At 36.4% G+C, this 20,523-nt stretch overlaps 1 protein-coding gene across 2 annotated transcripts; it reads right to left on the reverse strand.

The window, feature by feature from the left end:
• Positions 1-1,411: 1,411 nt before the first annotated feature.
• LOC103698645 (signal peptide peptidase-like 4) lies at positions 1,412-19,663 on the reverse strand. 2 transcript variants are annotated; one of them, XM_008780685.4, is made up of 14 exons: positions 19,314-19,658; positions 16,798-16,956; positions 16,603-16,714; positions 14,467-14,586; positions 9,212-9,363; positions 8,926-9,108; positions 8,042-8,076; positions 6,597-6,753; positions 5,185-5,238; positions 5,026-5,118; positions 4,796-4,938; positions 2,662-2,732; positions 2,053-2,136; positions 1,412-1,740 (listed from the first exon to the last, which is right to left on the reverse strand). In XM_008780685.4, the coding sequence occupies exons 1-14, from the start codon at positions 19,452-19,454 to the stop codon at positions 1,640-1,642; spliced, it is 1,605 nt and encodes a 534-aa protein (XP_008778907.2). In that variant the 5' UTR covers positions 19,455-19,658; the 3' UTR covers positions 1,412-1,639. The 2 variants fall into 2 exon arrangements, with proteins under 2 accessions (XP_008778907.2, XP_017696598.2); XM_017841109.3 differs by having other exon boundaries at positions 5,026-5,238; positions 19,314-19,663.
• Positions 19,664-20,523: the final 860 nt, after the last annotated feature.

Below are 20,523 nucleotides of genomic sequence, written 5' to 3' on the forward strand. Positions count from 1 at the left end.
CCCCAAAAATTTCCACCGACCGGACCAAGACAGCTACGCTCCAACGCCTCATTCTTCGCCGCGTGTAACCACTACATGTCAATGTGGCCGATCGGCCAATCAGTAGCTGACGCGTATTGCATGCCACTTCTTCTTCCTTTTTTTTTTTTTTTTTTTAAGTACATGAGCTTATTCTGTCTGTGAATAATTCATGCACCCATTCTCGTGATACCCAAACGACACCCATCTCATTCGGACCGCGAGAATGCGAGGGAGTGCATGTTGTCGGTTTTACTATATGGGTTTAAGTATTTTGCTATATGTCATCTTTCGTGAGACATTGAAGATTTTTTTTATGCCGACAAGTTGCGTCTATGTTGTTTTTGATTTCTGCGAGAATAAATATTTGGAGACTACATCAAGATTAAATAGTGGCTTGTTTTGTTTCTTGGCACAGTATGCAATCGGCGCACTGTTCCACTTCCTTTCAACTAAACAATCATTTGAAGATTTTAATGAAATAGAGCACCTTTCAGAAAGATTAAATTAATATCTTAAAAATAATATATTAGAAATTCTTTAGTTTTTCTTCTTCTAGCTCATCCATCCCATTTATAAACTAGCTCCTATAGTCCTATAAAAAATTAAAATAATTTAACTCATTCTTCCCTCTCGAAATTACTTCATTTAATCCGACTTCTCTGAATACTTTACTCCTCTTCCAAATGCAACCCAACAAAGGTGCTATATAAAAGAATTCGCCTTTTTAAAAGAAAGGCTGATAGCTTTTTTTTTAAAACTAACATGAACGCCAGTTGGACAACAAATAAATTTAAGCATTGTGTACAAAATAGAAATATTCGGTGGCTTAAAAATGTACAGCTTAGATAGGACCATCTCCGATTTATCTTTAATTATCTAGTAACTACATTCCCTATATAAGAATATTTGCAGGTAACTTAGCTGAGGGTTCAGAATTGCGCCTCACACCACCTAAGCTACAATTATTGGGGCTATATAGTACTTATCGTCGCAGTGATGTTTTCAATTGCTTGTAGAATAAAAAAAGTTAAAGGATACAATGCTCTCTCCACCTATCATTCAGATGTCATACAAACATGCATATCGATATTCCTTTCCTTTCATTTTGGGGAAGGGAGGCACTCACGCTATTAGCTACCAGGCAGAAATAATCAAATCCCCCAAAATGACCATCATGTCGAATTAAACCAATACAAATTTTCCAACTAAATTCTGGCACATCAAGTACCGGCCAACTTCGATTAACATCTGATTTATATCTAAGCTATATTATGTGGCAATTGAAGCAACCAAATTCAGAGTCCAAAGAAAACATGCTTTAAATATCAGCATGCATGCCAACAACTCCATTTTTCTTTTTCGTTTTCCTTTTCCTTTTTTCCTGGTCATAGAAAGTTAGAAACAACTCCACAACTTGTTAAATTTTGAAATTCGAGTCGTCGTAAAATACAACATTGAACAAAAGGTCAACACGAGAATCTTTGGAATACGAGAATCTTTTCCAAAGTCTCCACCAGTTCTGATCTATTACACATGTACCCTAATAGGTTGAACGCTATATATTCAGTGTTGCATATAAACAGAGAAATCTTTTTTTTTGCTGTCAAAATATAGATATCTATTGAACAGGTTGAATATGCGGACATATTCTCTTTGGTTCTCCTTTTGTCCATAAATTTCCGAGTTCACCTCTTTTTCGCCCCAGAGCCAAGAAGGTGCCTGCGAAGGATTAGGAAAGAAATCAACAGCCGATATCAGAAGCCAAAAGATGCATTCTGTAAGCAAAAGACTACTTCAACAAAATTTGCAAAGCTGCCATGGTTCAAATTCATGATAAACTCCGGTGCTAAATATGGGATAGGCTTATATGCTTGTGGACGATAAAAGCCATCTGCTCAGCCAAATTCTCTCCTTTTAAGGCAAGTTATTTACTCCTGTACAGTCTTTTTTTCTAATTTCCCCCCCATAGTCGTATATTCCTGTAAAGTCTTTCTCCCCTCCTCTTTTTGTGCATATGAGATCACCACTTACCCAGTGTGAAGGGGACGATGTAAAGAAGAGCTGGTTGGCCATGTCCATCCATTAGATTCAAAGCAACATATGTAATAAGAAGACCTGCAGAAACAAATTCAAGCACGATGCTAAGACATGATTGATAGCAGAAGAAAAATGTGAAGTTCTATTATCTATATATCCATCTTAGTGGTTGCATCATTCATGCTGGTGGATGAAAGTTGGGAAAGTTTTGATCATGGTAATCTGCACGAGATCTAGAAAGCATGTATGTTATGTCACTATAAAGTGTAGCTCTAGCTTTCAGAAGCCATACATTAAGTCATAATACTCTGTTAAAGTGAGCACTAACAACCATCCTTGCTGTTCTGTTGCACAAATGAATAATATGAAATTGTTATCTGCAAAGACCATCTCTCTTTATTCAAAGAGTTGAAGCAATAAAATCAGTTTATAAATGTGCAATGATTTTTATTATAGGTGCACATAGAAACAGAATGAATCAATAAATACCACTGCACAATTAAGCTACTGTTCCAACAATGAGATTCTTCTCTCGTTACTTCCATATTAGCTTTGACACTCCATGCTAATCTAAAGACCAGAATAAGATCTAATTTGTCTTACCAGAACCATAAGCCACCATGGCCCACAAGAAATAACCAGCTCGTAGAGTTTTCTTTGCAGCAAAGTCATATCTGCGAACATAGACAGTTTTATTAAACTATTTTGCACTTTTATGGAGCTTAACTTTCAACAAGAATCAAAAGGATATACTAAAATATGCATCAGCAGTAGCATAAATAGGGGAACAGATGGGATGACACCTAAATCCCACTTAAGCAGCAACCTGCTACTAGAGAACAACAGCATACAGGAACTGTTTGGATATGATTTTTACCAATGAGGTAGGAAAAGCCATGGAATCTCGATTATCATCCCATACAGTGAACCTGATACCTCATAGAGATGGTCCTATATAGTTGGACAACTAAACCAATAAATTAAAATATAATACTATAAAGGACTAATGAGAAGTTGCACTACATTTCGGAAGTCAAGATTAACATTAGAAACATATCTATCAGAATAGTACAAAAAAGAACTGAAGACCATGCAAGCCATGTTTGGATTAGAAGCTGATTATCCTTATAATGCCATATTAATAGAAAATTGGCAGCATTACAAGGGAACAGCAACCCCGTATCCTTCTTTGCTATTTTAAAATGGGATAGAGGACCACTCATCCTATTTATACTGAGTGCTACCCTTGTACATATCAGCAGAAGAACCATCACCTATTCAATAGTAGAATAGCCCTTAAGAAGCAATATCCATTCTATATAACTTTTCTTTATTTAATATCCATCATCGGGGGTGGTTTGCCGGCACATGCACACGAGCATGACACCCCTTCCCCCCACCCCTCCCCAACCAAATACACACACACAGAGAGAGAGAGAGAGAGATGACGGGTCATAGGTGATGGAAGAGTCATTGAGAGGCAAAGCATGCACTAAAAGCCTGTTTGAACAAAGGCTTGGTTTCAATGGAATGAAAAAAACACTGCTGGAGACCACTTTTTAATTTCCTACAGATTTGCTGCATTTTATATTTTCATCCCAAGCAATACAAGCCCAAACAGCTATTACTATGTTATAAAATCCCACGGGTTTTTAGCTGATCCTATGGTTACCACACTGGTCCTTAATTGGCAAGAGACACCTTAAGACATATATAACACAGACTGATCCAGTTACATAAGCTGTAGCCTTTTGAATTAGATCACTAATGTCACACGATCACCCCTCTTCAAAGAACAGGTCTTCAAAGATAGGACAGCAAGCACGCCGAATCAGTGCTCTTTAAAAGAAAATTTTGTATCCTAGAAAACATGGTAATCTACACATGCACAAGCAGAAGTCTCAGAATCATTCCCAACAATCTGTGAAAACTATTTTGCTATGACAAGAAGACCTTTCAAATTGATATATGCAACAAAGCTGCTGGACTACCAGAGGTAAAACACTACATACTCTGTTGGAAAAAGAGGGATAAAATGCTGTCCTACGAATATGGCCTGATTGTGACATACCTATGACAAAAATCTCCAAGCAACATTGTTTTAACATATGCATCAGAATATCAGGAAACAATTACAGTCTAGGCACATAAGATCAATTTAATATAGTTGAGAATGTTAAGGTCAACATATGGTAAAACCAAGGTGGATAGGGAAAGAAATGAGCATTAATGGGAGGCTTGCGAATCAAATGTATTGCGACAGAGAAACAGCACCATGAGGGATGGTGTAGGCATTGTAATGCGAAAATAGGATGGAATTCCAATAAAGAAGAGCACTTTGGTTTGTACCAGAGAATCAGGAAAGAGGATGAATACCCAGAATTAGTGGGAAATTGCATCGAGGAATTTTTAAACACTTAGTTTGCAACAGGATTTAGCAATGAATGCCAATAAGAATTCAAAAGGCTAACATCAACACACTTGTGGTTATAATTCATCCAGAAATCAATTGTGATATTATCAATATTTCCAATTGACTCACGCCTCTTATATCTTTATCCAACTGCATCATTTTCATATTTTAATCAAAAGATTATGCTTAATGAAGATCTTTATCGTTGGTTAAAAATATTAGAGTTTTGATGATGCTATGCACTCACAACAGAAAAGTATACCTACCAAAAACCTGAATAGAAAGTATAAAAGATAACCAAAGTCAGAATATAGAGGTTCTGACCTTAATGAAAATACAATTAGCAGCCCAGGCAGGATAATGTCACCAAAACCAATAATGCTGTAACCCCCCCATGGATCAAACATGCGTGGGATCTTAAGTAACATGGGTACACCATCATCACCAGTCCTATCACCACGTGCAACCTACGAAATAGAGCATGTGCAGTATGTTACCCTTCAAGTTGTTGTCACTATCCAACAAATATAAGGCCTCTTAATAATAATACTTACCACAATCATCACACTCTCATGAAACCACCTCTTTGAAGCAAAAACCCAAAAGATGTCATACAGGAACGCACAGCTGAGAAGCACAGTACCCACCTGATGCATCCAAGAAGTTAAAAATGTGAATGTAATTCTTGGAGCATTGGGACACGAAAATCTTACCTTAAGATTGGGTATTCGAACGATTTGGAGAACTGTAATAATCAAAGCAATACCCTGATTGAAAAGGCATGAAACAAGAAGAAAAAAATTAATGGTTAGCAAAACAAATTATAATAGGTAAAACTTAATCTATAGAAAAACCAGGATACAAGAATTGCATGTGCGGTTGACAATACCAAGACCAACAGAAAGAATGGAGTAATATCCACTCCAGCATGCTAGTTTATTTATGATGTTAACTGAATCATACTCCAGCTTTTTCTAATTTTGTCAAAGCAAAAGGGTGAAACAGATAAGCCAACATTTAGCTCAACTGAATCACGCAGAATAATCCATAATGCTCAAATTGTCTGATAGAAAGAAGTGATTTATAAGGCAGATAACAATGTCTTGCTTTAAGGAGAACATGATGCTAACTCAAGGCTCTTCAAAGGATACAATAATTGCTTAATTGAAACTACTTCTTTTACAATGAGGGATTTATTGCGGTCATTATCGGACATGGGTATCTCAACCGGGTTCTGAATTTTCAGACAGTGTTCCCAATTTCAAGGGGGCTCACATGGATAAGTCATCATTTTATTGCTAACAAGTATCCAGTACGTTGCAGATTTTAAGATTTGACACTTATAGATTATTATTCACAAGCCACATAAGTTGTCACTTCACAATTGATAGCATTTATCTTAACTGTGCAATTGAAGACTGTTGTGACACCTCATCTTGTTTTAGTGGAAAGATAACTCTTACATTTCCTGGCATAGTACACAAACATTAGTTTGCTTGTTTGCATTTTAGATGCATTTCCCTAAACACCACATTCCAATTGTTTTTTAGAAAAAGGTTGTGTTTTTGCACATGGATACCACATCCATCATATCCAATTTAAACATCACTTAAAATTGTCTTGGGGTGTCAAGACAAACTAATTTCTTATGTCTTACCAATAATAATTGGGAGAACTAAAGTATAGGCGCACGATAATTTTTGATTGAAAAAGTAAGATGTAATATATTCCAAGTTGAAGTGGACAATGATTTTTGATCAAGAAAGTAATACATAACTCCATGCTGCTTATCGAACCAAATTTTCAAAGATTTTTACTCAATTTAGTGGACTAAAATAACTCAAATATTGTCATTTACGTGCATAATTTTGGGGCTGAAAATTAGTTTCAAGTTTTCCTCTGCAAAAGTGATAGAGGACAATAGGTAGCATCTTCGCAACGCAGTTCAAGCACAATTTAGTTACAGCCCAAAAATATTTGTGCAAATTCTAAAAGGACATACCTAAAACATATGACGATTCTTGAATAGTATATAAAACAAAGAATATTATTTTTTCAGGACATATCCAGAACAAATGATGCTTCTTGAATAGTAGATAAAACATAAGAATATTATTTTTCTTACCAGGATATCTTGGCCAATCCAGGCATAGGACAAGGAGTGATAAACAGCCCATACAACAGCAAAAGCAATGCAGAATGGTGAGACTGCCAGTGTAAGGTATGAAACAGCTCCAAAGAAGGGAACTTTAATGAAAGATTCCCCAGCACGTTTAAACCATCTGCCAAAATTCATACATCAATAATTAGTAACAATCCAAAAGTATTATGCACCCTCAAGCTTTGTCAGATCAACTTTTTTCGGAGAGGAATGCATATAACAAGGAGGAAATTCATACACAATATAAATTGGAACATATTGAACTAACAGTTGTAATGATCTATTCAGTTTTCAGCATGGATTGTCCATGAAAAGCAGCAAACAAGAAGCAAGCTCCAAAAAATAGAACCAGAGTTAAAGGGGTAACAGATATTTAGTGGTAGTTTAAACTATCGCCGAACTCAACAGAACAACCAGGGATCATGAAGTGAAAATATCAGAGCATAGAAGAAGGCCCTGGCTGCCCAAGAGTTTGCCTCCCAAGTTGGAATAAGCGGCAGGAAGCAAGTAAACATAACTAACATCCATTGTTGCAAAGGCTCAAAATCAAGCTGAAAAGTCATGGATTACAAAAATCACCAAGCAGGGTAGAAGAGCAGGGATGCACTAATTGAACACATGGAAATTAGTAGAAGAGCACAGAAGCAGTGATAGAAGACATGGAAATTAGCAGGACATGGATAACAGTATCGATGCTAATCCATAATGCATATGACCAAGATGAACATTATTTGAGAGCCTCCAAATTTTAGCAGAAATAACATACTCAAATAAATGGACAAAGGAAGCTTTTGCTGGGTTGTGTATTATCATAGTTATCAGTGTGTTATCATTGTTATTAGCATCTGAACCCAGTTCACCTTCATGTTAAGCAATATATCTTGAACTAGAGGTCAAAGATGGGATCAAACATTTAGCCAATGCTCCCATACATCTTAAAAAAGTCTTTTATGTTTGTCAAAATGTACATCTCATAAATGTGGAATATTTTTTATTTTTAACTTGAAAAGGAAGCAGGCACAGGAGTGAATAATCAGAGATTCAAAACTATGAATTCGAACACCAACAAAGCATCTAAATATGAACATTCAAAAAAACAATGGGAAAAAGTTGACATTGTATATCTTATTTATATCCCCTGACTGCACATAAAATTAAAAGAAGGGCTTCATTCAACAGATGACTGCAACTGTTTATCAAAGCAGGTGCAGATGTGGGTGAGGGGGATTTAGAGTTACTACCACTCACAGATTGTTGGATCAACAAGTTTGTAACTGATGCAATAACGATCGGATCTTACATGATGGTCTCAAACAGTGCGAACAATTATCTAGTTACTTCCATTTTCTAAATTAAATAATGCAATCAATAATATGCATAACAGTGGAAAAATGAAACACTCGCCATACCGTGATAACAAAGCTACCAAGCATGTTTGTAGGCCCTGAAGGACAAGAAGAATGCACAATTAATAAAATTACTGAAAGAATAACTGTAGTATGAGTAGTCTAAACATTTGCTGAATTATTCAATAGTTAAGCATCAAAGAAACGCATCGCTGCAAAATCTTTTATACCACAAGCTATGGTTTATTTAAGTATCACTTAATAGACTTTTTCCATGAAAAAAGTAATAAATTCTTGTAGAAGCAAAATGGTTCCAAAGATGAGATTTATGCAAAGACTTTGAGCCTCAGCAACCCAATAGAATTTTAAGAACATGTGACTTAGACTTGTATTTTAAGAATATAGCAATAGAAACAATAATACACCAAACTGACATCATTTGACCAAGTTTTATGCGATCATTAAAACAAGTAAACAAATTTTACATATATATACATAAAGATGTATATATTGATTTAAAGAAAAATTATCAATATCATGCAACTAAGGAGTAATCTTACCACCATCAGAAGTCATAATAATATGGAAACATTGTCCATGCTAAGAAAAAGATAAAGACACAAGATTTTAGACATCAGCTTTTTTACTTCCACTTTAAGAATATATATTGCTAAAACTATTGCTTGCTAATTCGTCTAGCAAACCATATCAGCAAAATAGCTTATATCAAGTTCTTAACCGCTAGTAGAATGACATGCTTCAGCACCACTGTAACATGAGCATGTAACAAGACTTCCTAAGCTTCTCCTTGGTCAAAATCATAGCTCATCGCAACACTTGTAGATCTGTTGATACAATTTATAATTCACATATAATTTGAAATTAAGTAGTGCAATGTCAAGTGCAGTCATCATGAGAAATAAAGGTTAAAACTAATGAATTTGCACCTCTACTCCACCAATGCAAAATAGAACCACCAAAAGCTCCACAAACCAGTGGGACATAAATTTGTAAAGTAGGATCAAGAAGCATGATGCAAGCACAACAAACAAAACAGCTGATGTTGTGTTTATGTCCACCACACCACCGGCGCCTGTGGTTTCCATGTTGAGTATCTCATCCGGGGCATCCTATGAGCATCAATCCATGTGTCAGTTACAATAAAAAAGTTTGGTAATATTCCAATACTGCAAAGACGATGAAATCCCTTTTGTGCAAACTGATAATAAGGACCTTTAGTAACTTTTCATATTCAATGGATGCTTCTCTAGCACTCCATGCTGACCAATAAGATGCACATAAGATGGTACCAACTGCCATAAGCCATAGAAACACCTCTGCAGTATCAACAAGAGGACGATCTGGAGAGTACAACTGCACCGCAACTGAAGTTGCGAACTATTAGAAAATTATTAAAATGAGCAATCAAATCATCTTATTCACCATTAAATAAACCATGAGACAAGCCTAAGCACAGAATGACATTTTGGCTAGAAGAGAAGGGGATAAGCAGGCAGGTGGGCAGGCTTGCGGCCATGCATGCAGGCATGTGTGTGTGCCTGCGTTCGCGTGCTCGCATGTGTCTGTGTGTGTGAGAGAGAGAGAGGGAGAGGTCCTTCTTGTGGATTGAGTTAGGAGGTTAGTGGATGGATGCAGGTCTAAGAAATGCTATTGGTATGATTCTCCAGTTCTAAACTCCCCCTTTCTGTCTCAATAAGTCAGACAAAAAGGCAGCCCATCTACAAAGGAAGAAGAAACAGAGGGAGGCATCACTTGGGGAGATATCATGTCAGGTCTTGGGACCTCACCCATCCAAGAACCGAGTCGAGTCTAGGTCCAGGGAGATGAGATTTCAAAAGACCCATCAGTTTACAGGTTAGGTCTGGTATGTTGAGGATTAAGACTCATAATGTACCCACCATTTATTGGGTTTGGTCTGGAAAGACCAAATTCCTTCATGCCCTCAAACAATTAAGTATAACATATCTTCAAAACAAATTAATAAACATTATATGAATTGCGAACAAAATAAAGCTAAGCTTTACAAATATATTACAGTTATTGTTGTACATTTTGAGTAAACCATCAGGTCCTGGTTAGGCTCACAAAAGTCAGTCAAGTAACCTAATGTATGATATGATCAAGTGGGGTCGGTCCACGTCAAGTACACCTACAGTAAACTAGTGTGGGACCTAAAAATTTTACGGGTCTACCTTTTGTACCCATGCCCAATCCATAGGTCATGGGGTCCGCATAGAATCTAGGTCATGTCCATATCTGCATGTAAGTGTGATAGAGAAGCATTTTAAAGTCAAATTTCAACCCCCCTTGCCTAGGAAGAAGAATCTAGAGCAAACAGAAACATTTTGTTAATTTCTTTTGGAATAAAACTAATGAATTTTCCGAAAACCTGATTTGCACACGAGGTAGATCTTGGATTCACTAAATTTCATGTTGTGCATAGTAGATTTGTCGCAATGACATCATTTTGTAAGATAGATAAAAAATTAAATTACAAATTAAAAGTTCTACAGTAAAGGAACTTTAATGAAACTTTAATGCTCAAAGCTAAGGTGGCAAAAGGAGATATCGTGATTCATTCTTATCATCAAAATCCAATATAGCATTAGAACGCCATTGTAAGTACAAAATAACAGGAGCACAGAAAGACTATGTACATATGGAGTTAAACACTTCAAGCATATTCGAAAACATATGTTTGCTTGCATAGGGTAAGCTAGAATTCAATTAGACTTAAGCCAATTAAATATGACTATGTAGTTACCATTTGCGGTTAACAAAAACCTTTGACTAGGACACAAATCTAAAGCATGTTCAAAAGCCAAGGTTCTAGCATGACTGATACATTATTCATCCATTGTGTGTCTTAAAGCAACCACTAGTTGAAGGAAAGACCAAAGATCAAAAAGTTGACACACTAGTGTAAAGGCACTGCTTCGTAGAATGCAAAGATATAAACCATCAACACTTATTCATCAATTGTTGCATCCTATTATAAATCTGTTATCTTATTGTCACTCATTACTATGGGTTAAATAATCAATCAACAAAAACTTTATATTGTTAATCCCTTTCTCAAAATTTCCTTCCAAGATTTTTATCTCGCATGCCCTTCTTCTTCCCAATCTCCTAGGCTCCAAACCTTACTAGGTTGTCATCATGTCATCTCAACCAAATCTGAATCCCAAATCCATATCCCTTTGCTCCACATTGTTTCTACCTAGCGTACTCATTTTTAACTGCATAATTACCACTCTCTCACCTCAACACTTTCTTCCTGCTCTAACATGCATCATCTTTGTGTTGCTTAGCATTCTGATCTGTCAATGCAGATAGCCATACACATCCACCAATGTACATACATCTTTGTGTGTGTGTGTATATATCTACACAGTTTTTCCATTCTTTCTCTTTTTTTCAGGTTTCTTTTTGTTTTTGCTTTTGTTTTTGTTTTTTTTTTTTTTTTTTTTGGGGGGGGGGGGGGGGAGTGGTTATCTTGTACAGAGTTTTCAGTTTTGCAGTTTTGGCAGTTCTGATAGCTTCACTCCAAGTTTTGGCGCTGTGGGCAACAAAATTAAGAAAAATCAGGAAAAATATTTTGCATCATTTCATTAATATTATGAGTAATTTAGAATCATAATTTGCGTAAATTGGGTAGGTTCAGGTAGAACCTAAACTGTTTTAAAGCTTAATATATTAAATATACTATACTTTTACTAATTTAAAGTTATCCTTCATTTTTCCCTAATTTTTATAATTCCCCCCACTTTTCTCTATTTTTTATAATTTCCCATATTTGCTCTATTTTTTAAATTTAACTAAACCTTTTTCCTCTAAGCATATGTCATTTTATTTCATTTTAAAAACTCAACTAAGTAGATAAAAATGAGCATATTTTATTATATTCCACATTGACAGTCCATGTAAGAAAGAAAAGATCCATCTAAATGAAAACCAGTTTGAATTCATTATTCCATTATAATATATCATTTTATTCGAACAGAAAATACTAAAGACCCATAAGAACCTATAATACTTTCTAACATGGTCGGCAAAACCGTCCCAAACCGTCCGGTTCGAGGCGTCCCGAGCCGTACCGGTGATGGACCGAGACGGTTTCGGCAACGAAACCGAAGACGGAGGAGAAGAAAGAGAAGAAAAAAGAGAAAAAGAGAGAGAGAACGGGGCAAAGAGGGAGAGGGAGGCCAGCCGGAGCCGGCCGGCGGAAGCTGGGAGCCTCCGCACGGAGGAGGCAGAGGCCAGGGATTCGTGGAGGCGAGGTCCGCCTCTGGTCCCCTGTTTCGTAGAGGCCCATAGGGGGGTCCTTTTATTTTTGAGAATTTTAAGTGAAAGTCAGCAAACCCATTGCCAACTACTATAAACCATTGAGAATTTTGCAATGGGTTTGCCGACTTTAACTTAAAATTCTCAAAAATAAAAAAGGCCCCTCCAAGCCCCTGTTTCGAATGAAATAGGGGATCGGAGGCAATGCCCTGCCTTCGCGAATCCCCAGCCTCCCTCTCCTCTGCCTCTACTGTGTCGATACAGGGCCGGCACGGCTCGAGGCCGTACCGACCCATGCCGCCGGGCAACCGGTCTGGGGCCAATACCGGCACAGCGGACATTGCTTTCTAACTAGTAAAGATACACACCAAGATTACATCTTGCCCACTATAATAACAAAATTTAGCCAAAAATAACATAAATCCTATCATTGGAACCTTAGATTAATGTGATATTGAATAATATTATCAGATTCTAGAAAACATTAGAAAGTATTGTGAATTATACATGTTAAACAGCAAAATGGTCAACAATTATTACTTTCAGTTAGTTTCTGCCGAAACTGATGAAACTGACCAAAACCAAAAATTTCAGTCAGTTTTTAACCAGTCTTTAGCCAAAATGGACTGACTGGTTTCAGCCGAAACTTCAAACCTTGCTCTTTAACTTCTTTATTGCCTGCACTGTAGTCCATACCACACTGGCAGTCATGTTACTGTTTTGGACAATCCCTCCCCAGTAACCAGCATGAAAGAAATTCACGGAAGCACATGTAGTTCATCCACCCAACTTTTTTTCCCAAAAGATGTTTTTACCTAAATCTTGGAGAGCATAAACCATATCTAATAAAATGATTCCTGGAAACCTCTAGCCAAGACCTGATTAGAACCTACTATATATATTCTTTCAAGATAGGTGTGGGCAGGTGGAGAAGAGGGCAGGAAAAAGGTTAAGAGCCAACTGCAGAGATGACAGCAGGGTTAGAATGTATGTATAATGTTACAGTGAATTTTGTAAAGTTGCTTATATAATTTAAAAAGCAAGAGTTCTACAACTGTATAGCAAAAGACCAAGAAAAAATCTGGAACTGATTCAAATGATGCTAATCCTCATCAATTCTAGTAACGTTAAATAGCTTGTTTGTGAACAGTAGGCTCAGAAGGAGGCAACATCAGAGTGTTCCAAAATGTGCTTAGCACATAAGGACGGTTGTGAAGAACTTCATTTCACCAAGCGCTCCACAATTGCAAGTAACATATGGACTTCTTTACCATTATAGTCAACTTCACGCACCGGCAAGTATAAGAGATCCAAGAACTTGGCTCCCACAGTCTAACCTCAAATCAGATACTGACAACTGCTGGGGTGTCCAGCTATCAATGTCTCCAACTCACTTTGATCTGAGAACCTAAGAGGCAGCAATTTTCACTCAGATATTCCCTTCGCATCAACCACCAATTTGCACAATGACATGTTTACAACAAAGCAATGAATGCTGTCCTTTATTCAGTGTTTCTTATGTTTAAGAACTCTTCAAGGATATAGGAACTCAGCTAGAATGTTGTTGCTTTGATTTATTGAGGACAAGGTACGTCGTCCCGATACCAGGCCCTGTATTGGTGTCACCGTGTCGGTACGTCCAGTACGGAGGCCAGTTCAATGTACCGAGTGTCAGCACGCCCACCGCACCGTATACCGCTACCAAACCGGTATGGTACATCCCATGCCGCCTAGTTCAGTACGGTATGTCATACCATAGTTGAAGACCACTTCCCTCACCTAAATTTGGGGGTGAACCAACACAGGAATGGCTTTTGCTCCTATATGGATGCATAGAAGAAGCAAATGCTTCCATCATTCACTCTTCATGACTTGTGATGTCTTAAATATATCAAGCCCATTATTTGCATATAGAGATCTTAAGTTATGCATTTAAAGTAACTCCGATATGAACCCCGTTCCTACTAATCACAAAGTTATACGAAATCCTTTAAATGGAGAATGAGGTCAAGTCAGCAAATCCATATAAACAGGGAATGTGAAGGGAGTAAAACGTCCAATTTTACTTTATCATAGTACATGTAACAAGAGAATCTTGCACTCTAGTATAATTATATTACAAAGTTCATAGTTGTAAAATAAAATATGCACTTTAAATACTATGAATGACATAGAAAACTCACCTGAGGCACCACTTGTGATGCTGTTCTCTAAGCTTGCACCTGCATCCTGTGGCAGCATAACTGCTGATATGCTTATATTCAACTCTGTTTCATTGGGATCACAGACCATCTTGTATAATTCTGTTGGATAGAAACAGTTTAAAATAAAAAATAGTGGCAAAGTGAAGCAGAAAAACAACTCAAAGAATCAACATCCTACATGGGAAGATCAGAAATTGGGCCTCTATTAAGCAAGCTGGTTGAACTACACTCACTACACAGAGACAAAGAATAAGAGGTTTATTAAATCCATGGAATACGTCGACAAGTTATTAGAAACAAAGAAAGAAGATGCTTAATTAGCTGAATTTGAATGACATATAAATGCAGAATTTGGGAAGTCTAGGATAGCAATAACTTCAAGCAGAACAACTAAGGCATATGAGATAAAACAATCTTCGATAAAATGAGACGAGGTTGTAAGGTCACATGCAGTTAAAGAAGCAGAAAGCAAAACTTGTAATTGGAACCATGCAGTTCATAACCATCAGAAAGGATTAGCTAATCAATATTTTGACAGAATGGAGATTTCATATAGACAACCACATAGAAAATTATCCATATTTCAGAAAGGGGCAGCATGGAGACATCTATGGACGCCCTGATGAAAAAACCATTATATAGTGAGAAAGATGAATCCTTCAAGAAAGTCCCAATTACCTTGTTCTCATGGAAGTTCTTTTTTTTGTTAACTTTTAAAAGATGTGTTCTGAAAGATGGGGAAAATAATGAAAATATTCGATCAGTTTGACAAAAAGGTTACATAGATCAAGACTTCATTAAAATATAAATTTCAAGATTGAAATTTCAAAACAAGGAAAGAAAATAATGGGATTATCTAATAAGGTTTATGATGGAATGCTAAGAAAGAAGACAAGTTAACTGGATACAAAGCTGGAGCCAGTTGCCTGAGAAAGATGACATTAAAGTGTGTGTACATACTCTAATTTTGTAAAAAGAAATGATGGTCAGCCACTACAATCAATTAAAAAATGATGACATAAATCTACTGACATGTGATGAGTTTTTATCATATTTGCTAAAACGTTCAGCAAACATAAGGGATCAAAAGGAAGATGGAAAATGAGAAGAATACATCTATTAAAGCTCAATGAAAAGACAGTAAAAATGCAAGACCAAGACAGACAAAGAAGGGAATGAAAATAATTAATAGGACTATGACAGAAATCAAGGAATCATGACTGCTCGTGAGAAAAGGGTGACATAAGAAAGGATTTTGGGATTTAAGTCCTCTTGAAAGAAATGGGATACTGAATGTAGGATTGAAAGGGAATGGTAAAGAAAAAGAATGGCAGGAATCTAGTTGAAGATAATGCTTTAATCTGGCCATTCAAGAACTCCAATCCCATTTGAATTGTTGAGTAAAAGAGCAAAACATCACAAAAGAGAGAGAGATAACGGGTTTTGGATCAATATAACTTATTATCTTTGTAATTGACCATGTGAATAACACAATAAGTTAATGGCAAAATTTGCCTGATTACTGTAGAGAACCATTTTTCCTTCAGCGTATGCCATATTATGTTAAAAAGAACAAAAATTAGTGGACAGAATTTACAGCTGAAACATTTGAAAATACAAGACCAAGACAGACAAAGAAGGGAATGAAAATAATTAATAGGACTATGACAGAAATCAAGGAATCATGATTGCTCGTGAGAAAGGGATGAAATAAGAAGGGATTTTGGGATTGAAGTCCTCTTGAAAGAAAAGGGATACTGAATCTAGGATTAAAATGGGAAACATTTGAATCCCAACTTTTAGTACATACATTTATACATGTATGCTGGTATGCCTGTATGCATAGAATTTATAGTTGAAACATTTGAATCCCAACTATTTAATATGTACATATATACTTATGTGCAAGCATGCATGTATGCCTGTATACATGTAAGCCTGTATGCATGCCTGCCTGTATGAACATATGCATGCCTGCCTGCATGCGTCCATGTAGGTAGATAGGTATATAGGTGGTTCAGTAACCAACTCTTACTCTAATATTGTTGGCCTAGCAGGTTTAAATTTCAAATAGGATCATATAACCACAAGCTACTGAGCAGGAAAAGTCCATACCTTTACGATTATTTATAATAAGGATGGCAGAAGCACCAGCTGCTTCTGCAACCTTTGCCTTGGTCGTAAATCTGCAGTTTCCTCGTTGCACTAATAGGACATCTCCAGCAAGCTAACAAAAGGAACAAATTTCAAGTTTCAAACACCTGAAGTGCCCGTTAAAAAGTACTGAAAGAAAGGAGTATAGAAAATAACCTTTTTCTTAAGTGTAGTACAGCAATCAAAAGGATCTGACGCAGAAAGCCGAGTTCGGTTAGCATGCTTTTCTTTTGATTCAATTGTAGTGCCAAATCGAGCACCAACCCCAACAAACTCAGCATCTTCTCTGTTGTTAACCCAGGTTTGCACTTTTACCTGACAAGAAGCATACATGATATGAAGCCTCATCAAAGAGAAAAAACACAAATGCTGCTAGAGTACCTCTGACTACAAAGACAAACATACTGCAGTTATGAAGATTTATTGCATCTAACAACTGGCAAGTATTTTGTAGCAGAATGATGGTGCTCAGGGTTTCAACAAAATCTTGTGAGGGAAAAAGATGAATAAACCAGTTCCAAAGACAAAGTAACCTTAGAGAACATTTTATGACCTAACGGGTAGAAAGGAGCAACAAACAAAGATGACCTCCCTGGATGCTAGTAATTCAGGAACCTTTTTGAAGCTTACTGCATTATGGCACAGGTTCTTGATATGCTAAAACCTACATGGTATAATCGGTATTTCCCTTCAAGCTGGACATGCTTTAATGTGTTTGATATACAGAATATGTAACCAACCAACCTATTCAGACATCAGGAATCCATATGAAGGCAGACCATGAATTGACACCACATTTGAAAGAAAAATGGATGGAATACTATTTTCTCTCAACTAATTACCATTAAAACCCTAGTTTGTGCAAATCTACTAGAACTACCCCAGGAACATTGGTTAACAGAGAAATAAATATTCCCTGCAAAGGGACTCAACTATAGATACACTTTAACATAATAACTTGGTACAAGAAACTATTATGAAATGAAATGATGCCAAGGGTTCATGTGGAGATCGATCTCCATCAACCCTATGAACCAAGCACTAAGGTCAAGACCATGAATAGAATCCTAGCAAATTTACACTTCAAATATTTACTATCCCCGTACCTTGAATATTCCAAAAATTCTAACAATGAAAAAGAAAATTGGGACTAGCCACAATTCACCATCATCAATAATGATGTGGAGTGAAACAACAAACCATGAAACTCCCAGGTTTCTCTGATAAGATAAAACATGGAGCCAAGATCAGGAGTAACTAACAAACATTTATATGGGCCACTGCCGCTGCCACCACCACAAAATGAAGAAAGTTGACAAAGGGGAACACATTAGGTTAAGCAGAGAGATGAATATACAAACTAGACATAAGATCATTCTCAAAACCACTCTGCTCATGGCAAAGATGGTGATCAAAGAGGAACCAGTTCAAGATTCTAACACCTAGTGATAAAGGATCCGCTAAAGATGTCAAAACGTATCATCCTGAGTTGAGATGAGCAAAATCATTAAAGCTGAACCAACGAGAAAATGAAGAAGGAAAATAAAACACAGACCCTCTCTGTTCCCGTCCTTTTATTTGCTCGAGGGACTTCTCACCAAACATGCAAATTACTTAAACTGATAACAAGATTAAAAAGGCCTCAGAATGAAAAAATTTTCATGATTACTTGTATACGGATGATTACCAATTGATGGAATTTTCTACCAAATTTTGCTTTGAACTGAAAGCCGCCATGAAAATCGCTATCTTAGGAAAGTCCACGAATATGTCCGTGGAAGAAGTCCATAAGCATCCTAAAACTCCAGTCAAGCTAAATTGTTCCTTGACTTACTCATGTTATTTGAAGGTTTTTTCATGTGAATCTCACCGAAATTCAATACCTCTGCAATAAAGTTGTCAGCTTGAAACTATACTTTCTATAGCAAGCAGGCAACATGCTTCTCAACAATGAATAATTCAATAGTTCAAAGACATTCAGTACCTCTGGAGTTCCTCATTCACACACGATAGACTACACAATATTCAACAAAGGATATCTTTAACTAGAAACATGCTCGTACCTAGAATGACTAATGGAGACAGAAAGCCTGAATTTCATACAATAACCTCATTTCATGGCCAAAAAATCAAATATTCATGTCAAGCAAAATTTAAGAGGAAGAAAGAAATTGCAAATTAGCACAACTTTATGCATGTAGAATAACCGACCCAATCTAATCAAAGTCCCAAGAATCTTATGCTTCAAGTGAAGCAATTCATTTTTTTTTTCATTTTCCCATCAGGGACAGTGGCAGTTGTCATGCTAAATATGGTCAAGATTGTACATCGAATTCCAGAGTTCATCCCACCATAGCAATCAATCAGGCACCACTAAATCGGAAAAAAAAGGAAACAAGGGTTAATTTTGTTCAACGCTAACCTCCAAAAAAGATTTAACGTTTCATACTAAAGATAACCCTCTCTCTCGATTTCCACGACTACCGTCCCCACCGACCTAAAAATAGAAACTTTTCAGGACAGAAATACCAAGCGTCAAAAAGAATCAGAAACCCTTCACGCCTAGCGCAGTTCATAGCCCCTACGAGTCGAGAACTTCTCAGAGCAACAAAAATCCAACCAGGGAAACTGAACGATTTCAAGAAACGAGGCGAATCGAAGAAGAAATTCACCAGAACGAAGTTGTTAGAGCATCCTGGCAGCTTCGGGGCCTTGTCGTCCTCGTGGACTATATCCCCTCCAAGAACCAAGCCGGGAAGAACCGATATCACGAGCAGCGCCCACAGCACCCCCCACCACCTTCCCAAATCCATCAAAAATCCAACTATTCCCAGCAGAATTAGAGTATAATAGGAAGAAGAACAAAAACTAGAAACTAGGAATTTCTGCTTTTTCTTCTTCACATAATAGAGGAAGAGGGAAAGGGGAAAGAGGGGGAGAGGGAGGGGAATGAAGAATAGGAATAGATCTGGCTGCTGCTATATAACTGGGTTCTTGAAGTCCCGTTCCCCACTTTTCTTCCCTTCTCACTGTTTCGGTCGCTGCCGCCCGGATTTACTTATTTTATTTATTCATTTGTATACTTATCGATTTATCTCGCTTTCCCTCTCTTGGGTTGCTTGTTTGATTGGTTTTGTTTTTTTTTATAGAGTTTTTTTTAACGTACATACCCACTTAAATATTAAAATTTATGGAAATATTTTTTTAAAATTAATATTTACATATATATATATATATATATATATATATATATATTCTCATCAAATATTTGTTTTGTATGCATATCCATGCGACCTAACATCGTAAGGAGTTAGCAATTTAAAATTAAAATAACAAAAATATCATTAATGGATAAACATGCAAAAGAAAACGTTTATAAAGTTATATATGAAAATAGCAATTTTGAGAGCTATTCATGCAATTTCATATATTTAGGATGGTATGCATCAAAAAAAATTCTTATATTTTTGCATAAATACCCTTCTAAATATTAAAATTTGAACGAATGCCCTCCAAATATTTCTTTTTTATATCTACCTATTAAGAATATTTCAGTTATTTTTAATTTTAAACCGCTAATTTCTTAACGGCATTAAATGGGATGGGCATATATGCAAGAAAAAAGAATGGAGGGTATACACGCAAAACAAGTATTTTATAAGGGTATACATGCAAATATCATTTTTAGAAGGATATTCATGCAAATTTTAATATTGAGAAGGATATGTACGTAAAAAACTCTTTTTTTTATAAAATAAACGAATTATGAAATACTAACACGAATACATAAAAAAATCAAAAATAAAAAATCACAAAGTGTGACCGGAATATATGACATAGCATTCCACAAAAAAAAGCAACTCAATCTACTGTTACATTCAC

This window comes from Phoenix dactylifera, chromosome 18 (assembly GCF_009389715.1).
Source record: "Phoenix dactylifera cultivar Barhee BC4 chromosome 18, palm_55x_up_171113_PBpolish2nd_filt_p, whole genome shotgun sequence".
NCBI lineage: Eukaryota > Viridiplantae > Streptophyta > Magnoliopsida > Arecales > Arecaceae > Phoenix > Phoenix dactylifera.

What these genes read in the sequence shown, in the direction of transcription:
- LOC103698645 (XM_017841109.3), bottom strand. Translation starts at nt 19,454, where the DNA reads ATGGATTTGGGAAGGTGGTGGGGGGTGCTGTGGGCGCTGCTCGTGATA. An exon ending in CATCACAAGTGGTGCCTCAG is followed by an intron (nt 9,364 to 14,466) that starts GTGAGTTTTCTA and finishes TCGCAACTTCAG; the next exon opens with TTGCGGTGCAGTTGTACTCT. An exon ending in TTTGCATTGGTGGAGTAGAG is followed by an intron (nt 8,077 to 8,925) that starts GTGCAAATTCAT and finishes CTTGTCCTTCAG; the next exon opens with GGCCTACAAACATGCTTGGT.